This window comes from Aethalodelphis obliquidens, unplaced genomic scaffold, assembly GCF_003676395.1.
Source record: "Aethalodelphis obliquidens isolate GAN/ISIS:26980383/991018 unplaced genomic scaffold, ASM367639v1 scaffold14, whole genome shotgun sequence".
Taxonomy (NCBI): Eukaryota; Metazoa; Chordata; class Mammalia; order Artiodactyla; family Delphinidae; genus Aethalodelphis; species Aethalodelphis obliquidens.
Window position 1 is genome coordinate 4,153,777 of NW_020837958.1, and position 22,411 is coordinate 4,176,187.

General features: G+C 52.0%; 2 protein-coding genes across 5 annotated transcripts in view; both read right to left on the bottom strand.

The window, feature by feature from the left end:
- The window catches only part of CRY2 (cryptochrome circadian regulator 2), a 43,930-nt gene extending 30,722 nt beyond the window's left edge, over positions 1-13,208 (bottom strand). Inside the window, exon 1 of one of the 2 annotated variants that reach the window (XM_027114910.1) lies at positions 12,936-13,208. In XM_027114910.1, the coding sequence (XP_026970711.1) occupies positions 12,936-13,021 (86 nt within the window). In that variant the 5' untranslated portion in view covers positions 13,022-13,208. Of the gene's footprint in view, positions 1-2,694; positions 2,990-12,935 lie in introns of those variants that run through there. The other variant, XM_027114909.1, reaches the window with a different exon arrangement.
- A 127-nt stretch (positions 13,209-13,335) lies between these two features.
- SLC35C1 (solute carrier family 35 member C1) lies at positions 13,336-20,300 on the bottom strand. Of its 3 annotated transcripts, none has more exons than XM_027114916.1 (3): positions 20,240-20,300; positions 18,387-18,913; positions 13,336-15,138 (listed from the first exon to the last, which is right to left on the bottom strand). In XM_027114916.1, exons 2-3 carry the CDS (start codon positions 18,880-18,882, stop codon positions 14,579-14,581), a joined length of 1,056 nt encoding a protein of 351 aa, XP_026970717.1. In that variant the 5' UTR covers positions 18,883-18,913; positions 20,240-20,300; the 3' UTR covers positions 13,336-14,578. The 3 variants fall into 3 exon arrangements, with proteins under 3 accessions (XP_026970717.1, XP_026970718.1, XP_026970716.1); XM_027114917.1 differs by lacking the exon at positions 20,240-20,300 and adding an exon at positions 20,161-20,233; XM_027114915.1 differs by lacking the exon at positions 20,240-20,300 and having other exon boundaries at positions 18,387-20,027.
- Positions 20,301-22,411: the final 2,111 nt, after the last annotated feature.

Genomic DNA, 22,411 nt, shown 5'->3' on the forward strand with positions numbered 1-22,411 from the left:
CTGTCCACTTTTACTCTTAGGAAGGGCCATTCATGGTTATTTTAATCTGATTTATCTGCTGAAAAACGCTGTGTGGGAGTCATTGTAGGAAGTGCAGGAGGATAACAGAGATACAGATTTTGGTTCCCCCCACCTCTTGCAGATGGCCCAGGGCCCACTCTTCTGAGGGAGGCTTCTCAGAGGCAGCAACTGAAATATTTACAGAGCTAGAATGTTACGCCGCAGCACAATTCTCCCAGGTCACTTCCAGATCCAGAAACAGCCACTGGAAGATTACACATATTGTAGTTACACACAGGTACAGCTGGCTCCATCACTCCCCCAACACCCAACCGAGTGCATAAAACAGCCTGCAGTTCTGCCCTCGCTCTGAACCTGGGAGCAAAGAATATGGCGGGGGTGGTACGAATGTGTCTGTGCCCAGCTCCAGGAGCAGTTATCGTATTTGATCTGTTTTGTGTGATTTCACCTCTTTCTTCTGATGCCAAAACAAATCAGACTTCTTGCCAATGCACTGCAATACATATCCCAAGCTGTCGGGCTCAGGTCTGGGGTTCTCTAGTCCAGTGCTTCTCTGGCTTTGCTGCACACCACACCTTTAAAGACCCTAATGCCCACCCCATAACCCAGAACAATAAAATCAGAATTGGGAGAGAAGGGGGCCCAGACATCTTTTAAAGATCCTTAAATGATTCCCATGTGCAGCAAGGTTAAGAACCACTGCTCTCGTCTGTCCCCCTACTTTATTTACTTCATGGCATTAGTTCTACTAAATTAAGGTTGTCTACTTGTCTTGCGCCATGCAAATGTAGGTTCCAGGAGCTCTGGACACCACATCTGCTTGTTCACTGCTATTTCCCTAGCAGCACCTAGCAGTGTGCCTGGCAGATATTGGGCACTCATTAAATAATTGCTCAATTAACATCTGCATTCCTACACAGTCTCTGACTTCAGGATTTGACACAGGCATCTGAACTGCCACATTCCTTTTCTCTCTCACTCACTCAAAAGCACAATCACAAGAGGGTGACCCACAAAACTCCTAGTTTCTAGCGAATCTGAGTTTAATCAGCAACAGAGTTTTTGTTGTTGATCTGTAATTTCCGCTACCACAAAGGAGTAGGCAGTCCATGCAATGTCCTCCAAAACCCCCCAAAAGGAGAAACTCCGTGACAACGCAGCAAGCAAGCAGTCTGGATTCTATTACCTCTGCTCTGACTGGCACACTGCCACTGGGAGAGGGGCAAAGTCTCAGGCTTAGTCCATGCTAGGGATGGCCGGTCATTTGAGGATGTTTGTCAAACCCAACCTCCTATCTATAGAAACTGAAGCAGAGGCAGAGCAATACAGCAGCTGAAAATTGTGTGGGCAGGCTCTCCACAGGACTATCTTTAGTTGTTCTCTCAATATAAATGGGTCAGGAGGGGGGCATTTAATAGATCCACTGCTAGGGGCATTCACTCTCCTGGCAGGGCACACACACCTTGGTGAGGAAAGAATGGTGGAGAGCCAGCATATCCTGGGAATAACCCTGCCTCTCGAGCAACAAGGTCACAAGCAAACATGCTCCAAAACGATGCAAACAAACCAAAGGACTACCGAGGGGCGTGTTAAAGAGAGATGGGGACACAAGGTCTCAGAACTCCTTGGTTTTAAACACTCGTTAAAGAGAAAACCCATCAACTGCCTATCTGTTAATCTTCTCCCATGATCCTGTCCACTCCATCTCCTGGGAATCATCAAAGAGGGACCCTTGATATCACAGCTTTCCTGGTCCCTAATCTTAGTACATCAGTTGATAAACATCTAATCTATAATGGCTCAACCGTCCTTTAAAAACAATCTCATGAGAAGAGGAGTAAGGGACACTTTCGTTCCTTTTTTTTTTTTTTTTCCTCTAGCAAGCCCATAGCTGCTGAGGGAATTCTCCAAAATGGATTAAGTACTGCTCTCTGCTCTCCAGCTCCGGACACAAAGTGCCTCTAAGTGAACATGCCCTTGAGGCCTTTATCTATAATGAAGGAGAGACGGCACTTGCCCTATCTAACGCTAAGCCAGGGTCTCTAGACGCCTCTAGAAACAGAATGATCTTGGTGGAGGGAAGGCAGGATGGTTGAAAAAATGGATTCAGACAAACCACAGGCTTACAGATGACCTTCAGGAGCACAGCAATGCGCTCTTTACTTGAAGAATGCAGGCATCTGCCGTGCTATCAATTCAGAAACCTATCCCTGCCCTCACACCACAATAGTTCCTGTCCTCCCCCTTCCCCCGCCCCAAGTACACCCCTAAGAGCCTTAGACAAGGAGTCCCTGTTCTGCCTCTCACTGGCTGCAACTCCTTGAGCACGTCAACTTTGTGCCTCTAGGGCTCAAGAGTCTCATCTGTACAATGGGGATCATGATCTGTCCCACAGGAATGTCGTGAGGACCAAAGAGGGTAACACGCAGTGCGAGCGCATGGTGTCAGAAGCTGAGCCCTGGTCCACCCAGGCTATTACTACGGGGACTAATTGCTTCCCTCTTCCCGACTTCTCCCCTCTGGAGACTCGGCTCCGTCCCCCTGCCCCACCTCCTTCAGGCCGGGGTCTTTCGGCAGCGGGGACTGGGGCCAGAGCCTCCCTTTCCGAGGATGGGTGCCCCAGAGGCAAGGCTGCGTCCCCCGGGCCCGCGAACCCGCCCCGGGCCCCCTCACCTCCATCGGTTGATCCCGACTGAGGAGGAGGCCGCGAACCAAGGGTCGAGGATGTAAACGCAGCGCACACAGTGCGCCCCGCGCACGGCCGCCTGCAGTGCCGGGTTATCATGGAGCCGCAGCCCCTTGCGGAACCAGTGCACTGAGGAGGCGCCTTCCGCGCGGGCCGCCGGCGCCGGGGCCGCCACTGCCGAGGTTGCCACAGCCGCCGCCATCACCGCCCTGACTGCTCTGGCCACCGCTGCTCCGCCCCCATAGACACCGCGGGCTCCGCCCCCAGCCCGCCCAGTGACCTATGACACTTCCGTTCCTCTCTGGGTCCCCGCCCCCGGGACCTGGATCCCATCTTCTATTGGCTGGGCGCCTCTCGCCCGGCGATTGGCTCTGAGGCGCCCAGTCTGACCCCGTCCCCTCACGTTCCCACTATGTGTGGGCTCGCTGGGGAGGAGCCGGAGGGCTAGGCGGGTGACGCAGGCTGGCGCTCCCCAGAGAGGTCTGGGCTTGGACCGAGTCCGGAGGTACTGTGGATCCCAGGCTTGCCGCTGGAAGCTGTGTAGGCTGGCGGGGTTGCTGTGACTCCAGAAAGTGAATTACACGACGAACAACCGGCCGTCCTACATATTCATCGTCATCAATATCATCACCATCTACCTCACTCTATATACATCATTAAAACATTCTACTGCAGCCGCCATTTATTGAGTGCATTATATATGCCAAGCAACATGATAATACCCTTACATTGACTGTGCCATTTACTACTCAGTTCAGTCCAGTTGCATTCATTCAACGAACCCTAGTGAAAGAGCTGTTCTTATTCTCATTTTACGGACAAAAAAAACTGAGGCTGCCGCAGGGTGAGTGACTTGCTCAGTATCATAACGCTAATAAAAGGATTCTACCCCGATTATTGTGAATCCGAAGCTTCTGCTTTTACCTACAAAGCTATACTTGCGTCTGCGGTGAGCAACGTGGCACTTACAAGCGGTAGAGTTCAAAGAGTGGGGAGAAGTGACCTGATGTGCAGCAGTAGAAGGTTTGGGAGTAGGGGCTGGAAATGTAGAGGACGTGGGTTGAGATAGTAATTATGCCATCAGATGTGTTTTGCTTTTACTTCTATGTTGAGTAGACTCAGTGGTACCACTGTATGCAAAGCACTGAACTGGAGTCTGTGTGGGATTCAGAGAAGTGGAGGACACTCCCCATTCCTCCCAGGGGAGCCAGGTGGCGCCCTCTTCTCCTTCTGGAGTCTAGCACAGGGCTTGCTGATTGACAGAATGAGTGAATGACAGGATGTCTTCTCCACAGTGAAGTGTTGATGATGGACTAAGCTACCCTAGACTAGAGCTCTGGGGGTTATCAAATGAAGAGTCTATCTCAGTTTGTCCCTAGGTTGTGCCCATGCTCAGAACCCTTCCTGAACTTGGGAATGAGCAGTGAGGAATTTAGCAATATAGCTAGCAATTTAGTGGTGTTGATTGGCACAACTCTTAGGTTCCTCTTCGTTCTCTCTTTTTTTCTCTTGGCAATTTATTTGTTGAGGAAATAGGGTCATTTTCCCTGCAGAGAGCCCCACATTCTGGGTTGTTCTCATTCATTGCGTCTCTGAGAATCATTTAACATACCAATCTCTAATCCTATACTTCCTGTTAATTGGGAGTTAGCTCCAGAGCTTCATAAGAATTCAGGATTTTTTTTTTTGGACAAGGATACCTTACAAATGAACTTTCATTGGGGAGCAGACACAAGATATCAACTTGTTTCTTTTCTTTTTTTTTTTTTTTGTGGTACGCGGGCCTCTCACTGTCGTGGCCTCTCCCGTTGCGGAGCAGAGGCTCCGGACGCGCAGGTTCAGCGGCCATGGCTCACGGGCCCAGCCGCTCCGCGGCATGTGGGATCTTCCCGGACCGGGGCACGAACCCGTGTCCGCTGCATCGGCAGGCGGACTCTCAACCACTGCGCCACCAGGGAAGCCCGATTTAGGCTCTTTATGTTGGGTTTTCTAGCATCCAGACTTATAAAGTCACCCAAAGAAAAAGAACAAAATGAGGAGGAATTGATGCCAAGAACCCCAGGTCAAGGAAAGCAAAGAAACACAGGCAGGGAAAACCCTCATTGCCTGGGAGCAGGAGACAGACCAGCTCAGCAGGAGAAACGACCTTAACACTGGCCACTAGGGCCCCGAACAACGTACTGAAAACTACAGGCGAGAGGCGTGTACAGAAACTGCGTCGCCTTCCCTGTGGAAGAACAGTGAAAGCACTGTCTGGGGCAGGGGTTCTGCCTGTCACTGCCCATCTGCAGGCTAAAGGCTTCATGCTCTCTCACCTTTCTCCCCCAATGCCATCACCTCTTTGCATGCTAGAATGCATTTTAAAAATATTAGACTCGTTGAATGGTATGCTTCGAACGAGTAAATTCGTTGGTGTGTGAATTATAGCTCAATAAAAGACGTTTAAAAATAATTTATTAAGAGCCTTCTCTGCAATAGCCTCTTTACCAGTACTGAGGATTCAGTCGTGAGCAAGAGAGTCCCCATTCCTGCTGTCAAGTACTTTACAGTCCAGTGGGGGAGACAGTGCTATGGAGGAAATGCCCAGGGGTGGGATCTTATTGCCATAGCTAATGTCTGTGAAGCACTTACCGTGTGCCAGGGACCTGCTCAACTCGTCTGATCCCCATGACAATTTGTGAGATACATCATTTTCTTGTCACTATTTTGCAGGTGAGGAAACCAAGGCACAGAAAGGTTAAGGAACCCATGCAAGGTTGCACAGCTAGATGGTGGCAGAGCTGGAATTTAAATCCAGGCAGTCTGGCTCTAGGGTCCAAGTTGGGTGAATAAAGGAGGGCTTCTCTGAGGAATTGGCGTTGTCCAGGTATTCACAGTTGCCCCCTTCTTACCATCTGCTCTGTCTTGACCAAACTTTAGTCAGGCTTCTCCCTTTCCTACAGGCCCCTGGACTCTGCTTGCCCCAAGCCTGAGCAAGCACCGAAAAAGTAGAATGTGCCTCCCCTTATCAGCTTCTCCTGGGAACTGGCTGACTAAAGCCAGATGTTTTTCCTATCAGATCCCATTTGTCACTTCCCATTGCTTGTCTGTCTCCCCTCCATAGATTCTGCTTGCCTCCTCCTTTATCCTAAAAGAGAAAAACCTTTCTCTTCTTGATTTTGAGATGCTCAAAGATTTCTGAGACTGGTGTGTTCTCTCTATTGCAGTAGCCTTTCTTTCTAATGAACGTGTCTCCCTATCTATGTCCAGATTTGTTTTTATTGGACAATGTTTGTGCTGAGATCTGAGGGGCTAGCAGGTGCAACTATGTGGAGAAGGGAAAAACAGTGCTGTGGGTAAAGAAAACAGCATGTACAAAGGTCCTGAGGTGGGTAGGAGTATTAAGCACTAGAAGAATTAAAGACTAGATGCTAAATGAAATGAACCCCAGGTCAAGCACCCAGGTTCCCTCTATCCTTCTGCTCATCTGTCCTCTGGTGTTGGCTGCTTCCCTCAAGGTGGCAAAATGGCTACAGCAGCTCCACTCACCTACAGAATGCTTCCTTTGTAAGAGAGAGGAAAGTCTTTAGGGAAGCACCCCGTCAGACCTCTCCTCAGGTCTCATTGCCCAGGATTGCACACATGGCCTTGCCCAGGCCAATCTGATATGATTTAGACCAATCACAATTCACCCCTGGGGTTTGGATGGAGCTGGCCTCAGGGAAGCAAGAGTTCACCTGACACTTGAACAAAATGGGGGCTCTTTGGTCCAGAAGAGGGGGTTATTGGTGAACAACCAGCAGTGGCTGCCATTTGCACCTTCTATTAACATGATTAAAAGCCCTGAGGAATTTTTGGAGGAGGTTGATGGGATAGCATTCACTCTTTCACCCTCTCAAAATAAACTGTGAAGCCATATGCAAATATTCCTTACAATAATAGAAAGCTTTGTTATTATGCTGCTATGTTAACTATTCTTAGTATTTGCAGTAGCAAAATCAATCACAGAAGCCCCCCAGGTCCTCTCCTGCATCCCTGCGCATTTCAAAAACAGTGTGAAGAGGGGCAGTAAAACTTTTCACACACTCTAAGGGTGTGTAAATGTTGTTTCTACTCATTCCTGCTGGAAAATGGTGGAAACAGCCAGAGTGACCCCCTTCAGGGAGCTTCTCTTCTGGGGAGATGGCAAAAGAAGGGTGCTTTAGCTGGCAAAGCCAAGAGTGACAATCCCATCAGCTCTGGTTCACAGAGTTGCTGCCATCTTTGCCCCCGGTTCTGTGTCCTACTCAACCCCTCACAGATGTGATGAGGCTGCCAAATAAGTTATATTCTAAGAAAAAGGGCGTGAAATGGTGGCCCGAGGCTGAATCTGGTCCGTGTGTGTGTGCCACACAGCCCACACAGTATTTTATAAATCCGAGTCACTGTTTAAAAGAAATCAGGAGATTGCACTTAAAGATTCAGATTTCCAGCTGCTCTTGCAAAAGTAGAAGTTCTGGCAATATAGGCCCAAGTGGCAAAAGATGAAAAGAACTCAGTCGTGTCTCCCCTGTTTGAAACTGTCCATTTCACCACAGCTCCCATCCAGCTCACCTTCCTCATTTGCGTTACTGGTGGTCCCCATTGCTGTCTTTATATCAGGAGTTCACTCCCGCGATAAATAAGTGTTCACCTTCCCTGTGATTGCAGCGGGAGGGAGGGAGCAGAGAAGGCAGATGAAGGCGGCAGGGATGGATGCAGCAACAGAGCCCTGGCGTCTCCAGCTCCTGCCAGGGCAGATCCTTCCCACCCAGCGGGCTGGAAGGCTGCTCTGGGCAGGTCTCAGAGCTGAATCCACAGGGCCCGTGTGGCAGAGGGGACAGAGTCCTACCATTTTTTTCTGCCGTGAGCTTCCATCTAAGAATCACAGCTGCTGTTTATGTAGCAGATAGCGTGCTAAGCGTGCAACACGCATTATCTCATCCAGTCACTGCGCTGCCCTCTGGTGTAGGAACTATCATCATCCTCTCTCTACATGTCAGGCAACTGAGGCTCAGAGACATCAAGTCATCTGCCTATGGCCACACAGCTAGGAAGTGGCCAGGAAACTGAGTCTGCAGAAATGTCATCTGACTCATGCAAAGACGCCCAGCCAGCACATGGCGGAGCTGGGATTCCAGCTAAGGTCCAATTGCCTAGAAGTTGAAAACTGGTGGCCAGAGGCACAAACTAGTTTTGGAAATTAGGAATTTGGGGCCTTCTGCTGGGTTCACTGGCCCCCAGTTTGCTATAGGCTCCACTAATCCCTGTTGACTCACACCCTGGCCTCTCCCCTTGCCTGTTATTTGCCTGGTCTCTGGAGAAGGTGAGAACCTTCATGTTCTTTTTATGCCCCCTCACCTTCCCACAGAGTCCGACTCAAGTGAATGTGAGCTCTTGGTCCCAGGACAGAGCTGGAGGTCTGTGTTTGTCTCTGTTGACCCCATCCCACCAGGTTTCATGGGAGTTGAAAGCTGAGGTCGATGAGATATGGTTTGGGCTCGGGTTCAGCTCCATGACTATGATGCTGTTCCACAGCCCAAGTTCTGTTGGATAGATTGAGTTGGCTTCAGGATCCACTGGTTCACTGGGGTGGTGCTTGAATTGATTTTTACTGTTTTAAGTCATTTCTTTCCATCTGAGATTCAGGGCAAAGTGATCCTGCTTTAAATCAGGGTTATTAAAGGTGGTTTAGGATTACCTGAGATGAAGGTGTAAAGAGACTAGCTCAGGCCCTGCATATAGCGGGCACTCACTAAGGACCAGGGGAAGGAAAAATGAGGTAAGACAGGGACCCTGTGCATAGTGACCTGGGGAGGAAGCAGAGAGAGGCTCGCTAGCTGGATGGAAAATCATATAAGCCTTCTGGGGCTACAGAGCAGCCTGGAAGCCGGACTGCAGGACTGGTAGAAATGCAGGCGCCCCCAACGAGCCCCACCCTCACACCACAGGCTCCTTCCACCTGGCTGGGGCTCACCTGAGGCTATTTCCTCCTCCCAAGCCAGCCCGTACCTGGACAGAAAGCTGATGGGGAGTGGCAGTTGTAGAAATAAACAAAGCTCACCCGAATGAGAACAAACAGGCTATTTATTTGGAGCCTGCTATCGCGGGGGAGTCAGCCACCATCACTTGTAATGTGGCAAAGATTTGAAGGCAGGCAGAGGAATGGGAAAGCTTTACAGTGAGAAAAGGGAAGGCTTCAGGAGGCTGTTAAACTGATGGGGAAGCTGGAGGTGGGCTAACTACAAGGGGGCCAGGGCGCCTTATGTGACTGGTTGGTCCTTAGCTGGAAGTAGGGGGTGCGGGCCAAAATAGGGAAACAGGCAGTCATTCCCCAGATCCTGACTGTCCTGGGCTCACGTCTGTGGAGATATTGGTTTGGGTTCCAGAGCTGATTGCTGCCGAAGCTGTGGGTCAGAGTTCTATTGTCATATATGGCTTGGCCAATGTCCATTTGTATGTTCAGTCTCACTGTGCAGAGAGGGAACCTAGCTCTGTGATTTGGGTCACGTTGCTAATTTCTCTGTGTCTTGGTTCCCTCACCTCATCTGTGAAAGGGGGATGTTAATAGTACCCGGGTCAAGTGCTTAGAATAGCACCTGGCATGGGGTGAGTATCTAACAATTGCTAGCAATAATAATAGTCATGGTGATTATTATTATTTCTAAAAATGATGATGATGATGGTGCTTAGTAGAAAGGGCACTGGCCTGGCAGGAGGGGTCTGGGTTCTATCGCACTGCGGCCTTGGGCAAGCCTGTCATGCATTCTGAGCCTCAGGCTTCTCTGTGGAATCTGGGGCTGGACTCTTATTTCCCAACTCATTCCTGGCTCTCATGTTATAAATTCCCCACCTGCGCTCAACAGGTGCCGGGCATCCTGCTGTCGTCCCCACGCTACTAACCACCCCTCCCTGCCCCACACCACCCATAGCCTTCCTTCACCTAAGCTCCCAGCACACCTGGACCAGGTGCTTCAGTGCAGCAGGCTCTGCTGTCCCATTTCAGCTGGTTTCAGGTCCTAAATTTAGCGCTTTCACAGGAGCCAAGGTTTGGGGGGTGGGGGGATGGGCTGGGCGAGGGCTGCATCTGGTGAGGCAGCTGTGGGAAGCAAATCAGACAGGGGGGCCAGCAGGGCTGAGTACCACATGTTTTGTCATTGGTGTCCCGGACTAGTCATTTGACCCTTTGGGGCCTCAGTTTTCTCATCTAGTAACTAAATTTCATGTATGTTGACTCCTTAAATCAACATATTACCTCTTAATTAGAACAACTTTCTTTTCTTTCATATGAGGAAAAGGATCAGAGAGGTTAAGTGATTTACCTAATTCATTTTCGTCACAGCAGCTAGAGGGAACTTTTTAAGCTATAAACCAGTCATGGCACTCCCAGTGGCTTCCCCAGGCACTGAGAATAAATCTCACCTCCTTGCTGTGGTCAGTAGGGTGCTCCCCGGCTGGAACTTGGTCTCTGACCTCCTCTTTTTCCACCCCATGGTGAGTGGAACCAAAAGGAGCCAGTGTTTCCAAGTAATGTCAGAAAGTTGCCAAGTCTGTCTCTTCCTCCTTTCCTATTCCTGGGGGTTTTTTTTTTTTTCTTTTTTTTTTTGCGGTACGCGGGCCTCTCACTGTCGTGGCCTCTCCCGTCGTGGAGCATAGGCTCCGGACGCGCAGGCTCAGCGGCCATGGCTCACGGGTCCAGCCGCTCCGCGGCATGTGGGATCCCCCCGGACCGGGGCATGAACCTGCGTCCCCTGCATCAGCAGGCGGACTCTCAACCACTGCGCCACCAGGGAAGCCCCGGGATTTTTTTTTTAATACAAATTTATTTATTTTTATTTTTGGCTGCATTGGGTCTTTGTTGCTGCACGCAGGCTTTCTTTAGCTGTGGCGAGCGGGGGCTACTCTTCGTTGTGGTGCTTCTCTTGTTGCGGACCACGGGCTCTAGGCACGCGGGCTTCAGTAGTTGTGGCACGTGGGCTCAGTAGTTGTGGTTCGCGGGCTCTAGAGCACAGGCTTAGTTGCTCTGTGGCATGTGGGATCTTCCCGGACCAGGGATCGAACCTGTGTCCCCTGCATTGGCAGGCAGATTCTTAACCACTGTGCCACCAGGGAAGTCCTTATTCCTGGGATTTTTGTTCCCTGGGAATAGCTGGTTCCCCAACTCTGCTCCTACCTGCCTGGACTTCTCTCTGGTTCTGGACCACACCCAACTCTTCCTTCCTCAGGGCCTTTGCATGGGCTGTAACCTCTGCCTGGGATGCCCTTTCTTTAGCTCTTCTTATGGCTGGCTGCTTCCCATCATTTGGGTCTGAGGTTAAATGTGCTCAGGGAGAGGACTTCTCTGATTCTTTTGTCTAGAGAAGGGTCCCCTCTGATATTCTCCATTTTGGCTTTTTTGTTTTCTTCATTGTCCTCAACATGCTGTATTTGTTTACTTGTTTTTAGTGTCTTGTCCACTATTTGTCTCCCTAGTGCCTGATGCATAGTAATACTCCAAGAGATTGTTGTTTGTTGATGTTGGTAAGAACAATAGCTCACTGCATTTCCAGAATGATGCTGAGCATTAATTCACAATCATTTTGTGTGGCAGGAGGGACAAGGATTATCCCCATATCTCAGATAGGAAAAGTGAGGCCTGGAAATGTTAGGGGACTTGTCTGAGGCCCCCCAGCTTCTAAGAAGTGGAACCCAGGTCTCCTGACTCCTGGTCAAGTGCTCTTCAAAAAGAGAAGTGAAGGGTTTCCCTGGTGGCGCAGTGGTTGAGAGTCCGCCTACTGATGCAGGGGACATGGGTTCGTGCCTCGGTCCGGGAAGATCCCACATGCTGCGGAGCGGCTGCGCCCGTGAGCCACGGCCGCTGAGCCTGCGCGTCCGGAGCCCGTGCTCCACAATGGGAGAGGCCACAACAGTGAGAGGCCAGCGTACTGGAAAAATAAAAAAAACAAAAACAGAAGTGAAGAGCGACGCATTCTGAAGCAGAGGTGTGTTGCAGCGTTGGCCCAGCTCACTGTTCCTAAATTCTCCATCTTCACCCACCAATTTTTTTTTGCTGGGCAGGCTGACTTCCACATCCCTGTTTTTTGTACCAGGCTTTTTTTTTTATTGTTTGTTGTTTGGGGCAAGTTAAAATATATTTTCTGAGTTTTTTTAGGGTATATTTTTTTAGGGTATATTTTCTGAGTTTTTTTAGTTTTCATAGGGTATCCACCCTATCTCAGGTTATCTTTGTTGATGTCAGATGTGTATATGACGTTTATATGGTTCTTTTTAACCCTTCCTGGCTTTTTATTTTAGAGGAAACTTTGAAGAGAAACTCTTTCTTGATAGATACATTTTTTCTTTAGCAACTTATCACTGGAATCAAAGGGAGAAAGTGATCTCTTTTTCCATTGGTTGTATTTGTATGTCACGAACAAAAGACAATTTCTTCAAAAAAAAAGGGACAAGAGATAAGGGGAACAGTGGGTTTGCAGGGGAAGGAGCACCTCTTCTGCTGCTTGCAGGGGAAACATTCCTGGAGGCGGTCTTGGCTCCTTTAAATACCATAGAGATGAGCTGGGGACGATGGTGCTGACTGTGGGAGAGGCTGGGATGCTGGCACTGCGCATCTTTGTGCTTTTCTGCATCTTTGTGCTTTTCTGCGTGGGGGTCTTGCACAGTAGGCTGTTCAGTTGTGTCCTGAGAGTTAAGGCTGCCTGAATTTTTTTCAAACTATTTAGGTTTTCCTTGAATCTTGTTCAAGAAAGTGCAACTAACATTAAGAATGTTATCTCAATTTTCTGATCATACAAAGGGTGCAGAAACGATTATGTCCCTTCTCTGCTTAAGGGACCTGGTGATGGTTTTAAAATCGTTTAGAATCAAGTCTAGATTGACCAATGCATTCAAGGCTGCTCATGCCATGGCCCACCCTCCTTTTCTATTCACCCTCCCCCCCAAAAAAAAAACTTCTCACCACCCCCCATGTGCTCTTTCCTCAGCTTAACCTTGTTTCCTGGGCCAGTCTACCCTTGCTCCTGGAACCCCCTACTTGCCCAGTAATATTCAGTTCAAACATCTTGGCCCTTGTGAAGACTTGGTCTCTCCATCTTCTGAGACGTCAGGGCAATACTGCATCTGTTATTTGATGTGTGTTTCTATTCGAGACCCTTGAAGCAGATTTGGGTCTTCATACCAGTATGTTCTACCACAGTGCCTGGCATGTAGTAGATGCTCAAAAAATGCTGGGTACCTGTGCTCTGAAGGCAGAGACCTCCGTCTGAATCCTACTGCTGCCTCTTCCTTCCTGTGCTCCTCCTTGAGCCTCAGCGTTCTCATCTGTAAAATGGGGGATCGGCGATGGTGCCCACCTCAAGGCGCGTGGGAGGGCTGTGGAGATGAATGATGGAATAGAGGACTCAGCAGTGTCTTGCCTCCAGCAAGTGCCCAGTAAATGGCAACAAGCACCAATATGAAACCTGAGGTCTGGAAGGAGTCTTGGTATTTGAATCAACCCCTTGCCTGGAGGGAGAACAGATTCTTAGAAGGGCTGTCCTGCTAGAACCCAGGCTTGGCGATGGCAGGGATGAGCCTTCGTTCATAAATCCCAGCCAGACCCTGCCTGTCCCTTCTCGCTGCACACACACAGGATGTCTTACTCTGATTTTTAATTAAATCACACACAATTCAGGGCATCGGGCCCCACCAACCTCATTAGAAACCACCTGGGATTGTGCGGGGACGCGAAGAGAGTAGTCGTGAGAAGCTCCACTCTCCCCAGCCTTTCGTTACAGGCGCTGAAGACATCAGGAGTTACCCCAGGGAGTTTCGTTCCACTTGGTGGAACAAAACACCCAACAGAAGGAACAGGAGTTGTGAAAGCCACCCTCAAGCCCAGAGGGTGTGGTGAGGGGAAGGGAAGATTCTTTCCTTCCCAAACTCAGGGAAGTTTATAATTGTTAGCTTAACACCTTCATCAAGATCAGGTTACAACACCTGCCCTGCAGGGACCTGGATCTTGGGGGACCCAGCACAGCTTAGGTGGATGGCTCTGAGCTGACCCTGGCTCCATCAGCATTCCCTGGAGAGGCAGAGTTGGGAGAAGCCAAAGCGGCTCCCTGCTTCCACTTCTGGGGGGCTGTTACCTGAGCCAGGTAGCTGTTTGTGCCAGGTGGCAGCTGCCCCTCAGGGGCAGGGGAGTGAGACGGGCAAAACTGGTGTTAGCGACTGCGGGAGGGTGTTAACGAGCAGGGGCCTGGGCCAGGCTTGGTACCCCCGATCCTTCACCCCCTTGCACGGGGGCTGCTGGTCTCAATGCAGAGAAGAGAGAATGCTTGTTCATTTCCTCCCTCAGCCCAGCCTACACTTTCCTCCAAAAGGCGGCTGGTTTGGGGTGGGCCAAAGCTATGCTGCCTGCTCCGGGGCACAGAGGTGTGAGGTTTCCCAAATCCTAAGCCTGTGGTGGGGTCACACCCCCACCTCCCCTGAGTCCAAGTGAAGACGTAATGGCTTTGCCAATACTGTCCCTTAAAGGTTGTGGCCTGTCCCCAACCCCAAAGGTCATGTGGAGGTAGGAGGCCCTGGCAGGGGGACAGGAAGGGGTGCTGTCCCTCTCCTACTCCCAGAGAGCTGGTGCTCTTCCAGAGAACCTAACTGGCTCTTCCCATGGGGGTTCCCTCCTCCCTAGGGGAGGACAAAAACCCAGAAATAGGAAGGGGAGTCGAGACAGGTTTGGCAACTTTCTGACATCACTTGGAAACACTGGTTCCATTTCAACCACCAGATTCGCATCAGGTCTGTAAGGCCACTGTCTCTGGGTCCAGAGAGACACCTTCACTTCATTCATGGGCATCCTCCCTGGGCTGGGCCAGGCCATTGCAGGGTCTCCGGGGGAGCTCACACCTCCACGTTACTCTTCTCGTCCTCCTTGGGGCGGGGCTCCTCCTGAACCTTTTTCATCTCCCAGCCCCTGACCCAGGTGTAGGCGGAGGAGCCGCCCAGCACCATCATGTTGCTCATCCACCAGAGGAAGCTCTTCGTCTCCTCGTAGTAGAGGACGGCCAGCACCGTCTGGGCACAGGCTTTGGCTGTGCCGGACACGTTGTGGGTCAGGGGACTGGTGAACTTGATCTGCAGTCCTGTTACATAGCCGATGGCGAAGCCAAACAGGCCGCCCAGTGTCATCATGCCCCAGAAGTGGGCGCTGCCCAGCTGGGGGAAGTTGTAGAGGGCTGGGAGCTCCCCCAGCAGCAGGAGCAGGGGCAGAAAGAGGACGCAGGCGTTTACGTTGTTGTAGAAGGTCAGACGCCAGATGCTGCCGTCCACCGCCGGGAGCACCTTCTTGGTGTAGATGGCATTGAGTGAGACGCAGAGGCTTGCGAGCACGCCAAAAAGGGTGCCCATCCAAGACAGGGTACCCTCTGCGCCCTCCTGGTCCACACCAAGCCAGAAGCCACCTACAGTAGGGAGAGGAGGAGAAGGGTCGGGGTGGGGGGGGGGAGGAGGAAGGACAGAGAATTTTGCCACCAAAGTTCACAGACTGTGTAACGCTGTCCCCATAATCCCATCCTCCCTGCTCTTCCTGCAAGAAACGTGTGCAAAGTCTCCACTACATGCTAAGCACCACTCAGGGCTGGGGAAGTAGCTCAGGACATGAACCCTTCCTTACGGAGCTCACATTCTCGCAGAGGAGAGAGACATTAAAATGATTAAAGAAGTAATTTTAAAGAAGTAATTTCCCAATTACTTCCTTAATTACAATTGTAATGAGGTCCATAAAACAGTACAGGGTGCTGTGAGAGCCCATAACTGGGCGACTGTGCTGGCCTGGGGCACCTGGAAAGCAACATTTGAAATGAGCTCTGAAGGATGAGCACAGATACCGCACTTCGTGGTTAAGGTGACCTTGGGAAAGCGACTTAAGGTCTCGGAGCCTCGGCTTCCTGGTCTGTAAGATGGGAGCCTACAATGGTTGGAAGCCCTTGTGGCCTGAGGTCTTTGGGGACAGTCACTCTTTCTGAGACTCTCATGTTGTGACATCTCCTGCTCACAGAGCCTCCATGGCACCCCACTGCCCCCCAAGTCCGCAAGGACTCTCAGCCTGGCATGCGGGGCCTCCCACGCCCTTGCCACGATCTGTGTCTCTATGTCACGATCGCCCCGAGTGCCCTCTCATCTCCCCGCTTCTCACACCAGAGCTCAGTGCCCTTGACCATTTACTGCACCAGAAACACCCTCCTCCCTCCTGAGAGATTCCACTCATTCTTCAGGGTCAAAGCCAGTCTCCCCAGGGGTGAAGTCTTTCCTGATATCCCCAGCACCCAGACCTCTTCCTGGCCTCCTCCTGCTGTGCTTTCCTTCAAGACCCTTGCCTGCCCTGGGCTGCTAGACACCTGCCCGTGGGGACAGTACAGTCTCTTTAGCTAGATTCCACCTCCCCAGAAGGCAGGGGCTGAATCTTACACGTTTTATCTCCCGCCACAGCAGCCCGCGATGTGGTTTTGGTGCCAGAGAGATGTGGGCTCTGATCAGGCTCTGCTATGTAGAGGCTGGGTGGCCTGGGGACAGTTTACTTAACTTCTCTGAGCTCCCATTTCCTTCAGCTGTAGAGATCTGGGTCACGTTCTTGACCCTCCCACTCCAATCAATCTACTCTCCGCCTCGCAAACAGAATGATCTTCCTACAGTACAGATCTGCTCAGGTCCTGTCCTGGCTTAAAGCCCCTCTGTGCCTCCCCACTGCCCTCAGGAAACAGTCCAGACTCACTTAACTTGGGCAGCCTCATGGGTGCATCTTGCTCTGGCCCAGCCATGCAGAAATGCACATGTTTTTTCTACTGACTAGAACATTCTCTCCTCACTCCTTCCTTATACCCATCTAGTACTTTCTCTGGAATGCCTGCTTAGATTCCTCCCTCCCCACTCCCCACCAGGGTTTCCACAGCACCTTTTGTGTCTCAATCCCAGGAGGCCTGGAGAGTCACCTGAGACCCATCTTCCCCCTCGAGGAGTAAGGAAGGAAGGGGAAACACTAAGGAGAGGAAGCCAGGTGCTGGGCCAGCACAGAGCACCAGCCTCCAGGGCGCCTGCCCCATCAGGCTGGACAGCGAATGCACTTTCCCAGAAGCTATCTCACCATCTGCTACTTCGATTACTTTCTGGGACTTGGGCCTAGTTTCCCTAATGACTTCATTGGTCGGCATGCAAATTTGCCAACCAGGAGGTCCCTCCCACTCCACCCCTTATAGGGTCAGCAGGGCTGAAGTGGAAATCCCTGGGGCATTTGGCTAAGTGAGGCCTGGGAGCCCATACCAGCTCTCTTGGGGAGGAAGTGGAAGCAGCGAGCCCGATCTGCCAGGGGTCTTAGCAGCTCCCCCCCACTCCAACCTCTGCCCTGCCCCCTCTCCCACCTTGGACCTAGACTGGGCAGCCCTAGGCCCCGAAGTGGCTCAGTGAGGGGAACATTTTCTAGGACAGGTGGCCTGGGATGGGCCTCTCCCCAGCAACCAGTGCAACTCAGCCTGAGACTCTGAGACACCAACTGAGAATATGTAGGTCAACCAAGATGAAATTTGCAGCACCAGGAAGAACCTGAACAGGTTCAAACAAAGATCCCATTCCTGGATGACTGAGCCCCAGGAGGGCTCTGAGGGGGTGGGAAGCTGGGGGTGCTCTTACCTAATGGGCTGCAATAAAACATTTTGTGATGATGGAAATGTTCTGTCATCTGTGCTGTCCAATACAGTAGCCACTGGCTACACGGGGCGACTAAGCACTTGACATGTGGCTACAGAATGTGGTAACAACACCTGCAACTGAATAACTGAATTTAAAAAATTTCACTGAAGTTGAATCGGAATAGACACATGTGGTCAGTGGCTGCTGAACCGGATAGTGCAGTTCTAACCTCCAGGGGACAAGAACAGAGCAGAGTGGTTAGAAACACAGGCCTGGGGGTCCGGCCAATCTGAGTTTGCATCCCAGCATGGCTACTTCCTAGCTGCGGGGCTCTGGGTAAGTGACTTAACCTCTCTGAGTGTCAGTTTCCTTGTTTGTGTAGAGTTGATCATGGTGACGCTACCACCCAGGGGGTATCTGGGGAACATAGGAGATGCTGTATGCGAATGACTAGCACAATGTCCCCATCAATAATTGTTATTTTCTGAGGGTCAAGTCTGGGAAGACGGCTAAGTTATCTCAAAGCATATCTCTTGCCACTGACTCAGGCATTATTGTAAGCCTGCAAGGTCAGACGGTGATGGTATATTTATTACAAGATGCCATGTCCTCTAGAAAGAGCACTGGATGGGGAGTCAGGACACTAGAAGTCTTGAGAAGCAAGAGAGTATAGTGGTCAAGTGTAAGGAGCCAGATTGCTTGAGATCAGATCCCACCTCTGCCACTTAGCTGAGTGACCTTTGACAAATTACTTAACCTCTCTGTGCCTTGGTTTTCCCTCTGTGAAATGTAGATTAGAATCCCATCTTGTTTGAAGGGCCCTGATTGGGCCCCTAACTTGCTAGGTGACCTCCAGAAAGTTACTTGCTTTCTCTGGACCCCAGGCTCTTCCTCATATGACTGTCACGACAAGGGAGCTGGGACAGATAAAGTCAAAGGTGGTTGACAGGGTTATTCTTTAGGGTTTTGGTCCCCATCTTCCCTCACCCCCCACAGCCATTCCCCGTGGCCCTGGCTGGCCACTCACCAATGATGATGGTGCAGGTGAGCAGGGCATAGAAGGAGGTGGTTTGCTTAAGCAGCAGGTAGGAGAGCAGCACGTTGAAGACGGTGGTGAGTGAGCGACCCACGTTGTAGAAGGCCACACCCACATACTTGAGGCAGAGGTTATTGAAGGTGATCATGCCGATGAAGACCACCGACAGGGGCAGGATGCTTCGGGCCACCCTGAGGTCCAGGCGCAGGGTGGGGAAGTCCATGGTACCAGGGCAGCAGGTGGCCAGTGAGCTGAGGCCCTTGCACAGCAGCGCGGTCACCAGGCACTGGTAGAAGGTGACGAAGATGGGGGTGTCCAGCTGTAGGGAGGGGCTATCCAGTAGGTACTTGTTAAGGAACACCATGGAGATGGACGTGACCCAGTAGAGAGAGACTACCAGAGCGATCTGCAGTGCCCGCAGCACAAAGGGCTTCTCGTGGCTGGCCTCTGCCTCTCCGGAGGGGTCGGAAGTCCCCATCAGTGCCATGTGCAGGATCTTTGACCGCTTCAGAGAGGCCCTGTTCATGGTAGCAGAGGAGCTGGGTCACCCTACAGCCAGACTGATTTCCTGGAGTACGGAGCAGTGAGCTCACTTCTGCTTTCTGCAAGCTGAAGTCCTCAACTGTCACATGGTGGGTGGCCTGGAGGCCTCCCACCCTTCTCCTGGATGGAGAGGTTCTGCTCTGGGGTGAGTCCCACAACCTGCTGCCACCCTGAGGGGGTTCATGAGACAAGACGCAGGGAAGAGGTGAGGGACGGGCTAAGGTTGGACAGAGATGACAGGTCAGGGGAGAAGGGGCTGGGACCTAGCAAGGAGGATTCGCAGGAAGGGGGGTGGCGGGGGAGAGATATGGAAGGAAAAGGGGGAGAAATGCAAGGCGGAGGTGTTAGAAAAGGGCGGGGGACAGCGTGGTGAAGAAGCGCTGAGAGAGACAGGCGTGGGCTGCTATGGGAGAGAAAGGTTTGCAGGGTGAGAGGGGGAGGCATGCAAGGAGCTGAAAGGAGAGCGTGCGGGGGGGTTTCGAAAGAGGGTGCAGGCGAGGTCAGAGGCGCTCACGGCCCAGGTGCCGGTACAAGCCCAAGGCGCGCAGTCTCCCCAGGTGCCGGCCCTCGCTCCGCCCAGCAACCTCCGGACTTCCGAGGCCGCTCCCGCCGGCGAGGCGGGCCCAGGATTCATTTCCTGACACGCCCCCAACCGCCTCCTTAAAGAGCCCGCAAGCCCAGCGTCTCCCTTAAAGCCACAGCCTCAGAGAAATGGCCTTCGGAGTCGGGCTTGCGTCGGGTCCCTGGCAGCCCTTGTGCGCTCCCTGCCCGCAGATGGTGGTGCTGGTGTTAGATATCGGTAGCCGCGGGAGGTGCCTGTGGGTGCTAGAGCCTCGGCCCACTTCCTCCCCCCAGTCCCCTCCTCCGCCCCTGCTCCACATCCTCTAGAGGCTTAACGCACCTCGACTCGGCTCATCTGCAGCTTCACGTTGCCCCTCATCCCTGGGCAGGACTGCGTCCCCAGAGCCTTAGGACCACCCCGCGTTCCCCGGCGTCTAGAGAACCCCCGCCCCCAACCTACCCCGCGTCCCTCTACCTAGTCCCGCTCACACTTCCAAAACCTTGTTGCAGTCTCCTCCTTCCCCCTACTTTCACCGCCTCCATCCCTCTCCCGAGCCGGAGACCCCCAACAGCGCCCCCACCCCACCCCACCCCACCCCCGATTCGAGACCCTTCCGGCGGCCGGATCCGAGCCTCAAGTCAGCACCCCATCCCCAAACACCTTCTCCAGGCCGGGCTCAGCCGCAAGCTCCGACCCCGGGGCTGGCGTTCCCTGGCCGCGAAGGCGACCCCGCTCTTACCCCCTCCTCTGCACCGGCCGCCGGCCCGCGCCACATTGAGCCGCACCTGCAGCGCCGCGCCCAGGGCCTCGCCCGCGGGAGACTACTTCCTGATCCCAGCTCCGGGCGTGAGCGCCGCGCCAGCCTCGCCGGCTTGCTCCCCACGTGGACCCGGGGTGGCGGCGGGGCGACCCGGGCCGCAGCCTGACCTTGGCCCCGGGTTATCCCACCGGTCGTGGGAGCAGGCCCCCTTCTCTTTACAAGGCCACCCCATACCCGGGTATACCACCCAGGATCCCCGGCTCCAGTTACCGCGGCTTGCACGTCCCAGTACCCGGCTGCATTCGTGGTCCGCTGCCGCGCAGCCGGTCTGTGCTTCCAGAAGTGTGTTCGGGGAACAGCCGGGATTCTTCCTGCCAGCAGTTAGTGGAGGGTCCCCCTCCCCCTCCCAGGGACGGGACCTGGGAAATGGTCACCAGCCTGGGCCGTCACTCACCAGACAGCCGGGAGGACCGAATTCTTCCTGGTACCCGCTCTAGCACCAACGTTGGGTAGCTCAGTTCTCCGGAGTTATCTTCATTAAAACTAGGAGTCTGGACCATACCAGTGGGCCTCAACCTCCTTGCTCAAAACCCTAGCTGATATGGTTGAAAGTAGAGACGACTATTTGTGTGTAGGATGTCAAATACCGTTTAATTAGTACCATTTGATTTATGGGTGAGATTTGCTTCGAAATACTCAGAATACTCACCCCCACCCCCCAAAATATCCCCAAAGGTTGATAGATAAAACAAGATAGGCAATTGTTAAAGTTGGGCATGGGAACATGGAGGGTATAGGAGTCTCCTTACTTCTGTGTACATTTGAAAATTTCCATTAGAAAAAGGTAAAGCTTATGGAGTACATTTAAAGTCTCACTTGCTAACTGCATAAACCCTCGCCCCAGTTTAACACAGCCCTTGGCGGGCTATGGGAACTGGAAGGGTTACAGGGAAATGAGCACCAACCAACAGGCCCAGGGCAGGTACAGCCTCCGGAGGGTGAGCTCTGCCCCAGGCCTGTCCTCTTCCAACCGCTCTGGCTCTTGCTCTGTAATACCTGCACTGCCCCTTCCTCTAGAAATGGGACTTCTTGCTTCCTAGTTATGGGCTGATCTCCAGGTGGAGGATGCCATCTGATCACCTTGTCACCTTTGAATCAAATTACCCTTTGGGGGAAGGAAAGACTTAAAGGGACTGAGCTGGTCCTCTGACCCCTACTTGGAGAGTCTCATTCCAGGGTCAAACTTTAAAGGTTGTGGGTTTCAGTTTATTAAGAGCAGCCCCTAGATGCTCTTCTCTCTTAGGCCTGATATTTCACTGTGACAAACACTTTAATGGCAAACAGGGCAAACTTGTCTCTGAGAGGCCCTGGTTTCCTGGAAGGGCCCTTCTCCTTGGCACGTTAACAGGACTTAATTTACCTGATGAATGTGCTGTCACCCGGATCCCCTAGGGCAGAGATATATACTGTATATAGGCCAGATGCACTTCACCAAGAGAGACCCAGGGACAGTCCACACTGGATGTTTGGGGCACAGTCTGGGCTCCCCATGTGCCAGGAGACCAAGGTGCATCCCTGTGTCCAATCCCTCCCCTTATGTTGTACCTGAAATTCCACCCTTAGCTTCACTCCCTTGGATTAAGGTTGTAATAGGCCACTACAGTAAATCTCATAGATCCCAATCCTTTTGTCTCTTTATATGAAGGAAAGGGGAAGTGGGGATGTTTCTTAGGGGTCTAAGACCTCAGGAATTGTGCACTTTGCACGACCTACTTTTGAATTTTTCTTAAGGAATGTTAATTGTTTAAACCATTCATAAAGGGTGATGTTTTAGGTCTTGTCAAGAGTAATTACCCAGGGTGTGAATTTGGTATGTGGCAGAACATAAGGTCATTAGTGTGGCAGTTGGGCCCTTTTTGGGTGTGGTCCTATTTTCTTGCCATGGCTGGGAGCCACTGATGATGTCAGAAGAAGATGATGTCTACCCGACAGGGTGAACAGAACTAACCTCCCAGGTGTGTGGGACAGTGGATCGGTAGCAGAAGAGCCTGAGAGCTCCTGGGAGCACGCAGGTATTGACTCTCTCACCCCTGAGTTCAGCAAGGACTCCTGAGCCTACTCCATCTAGTGGACATCACTGTTTTCTACCAA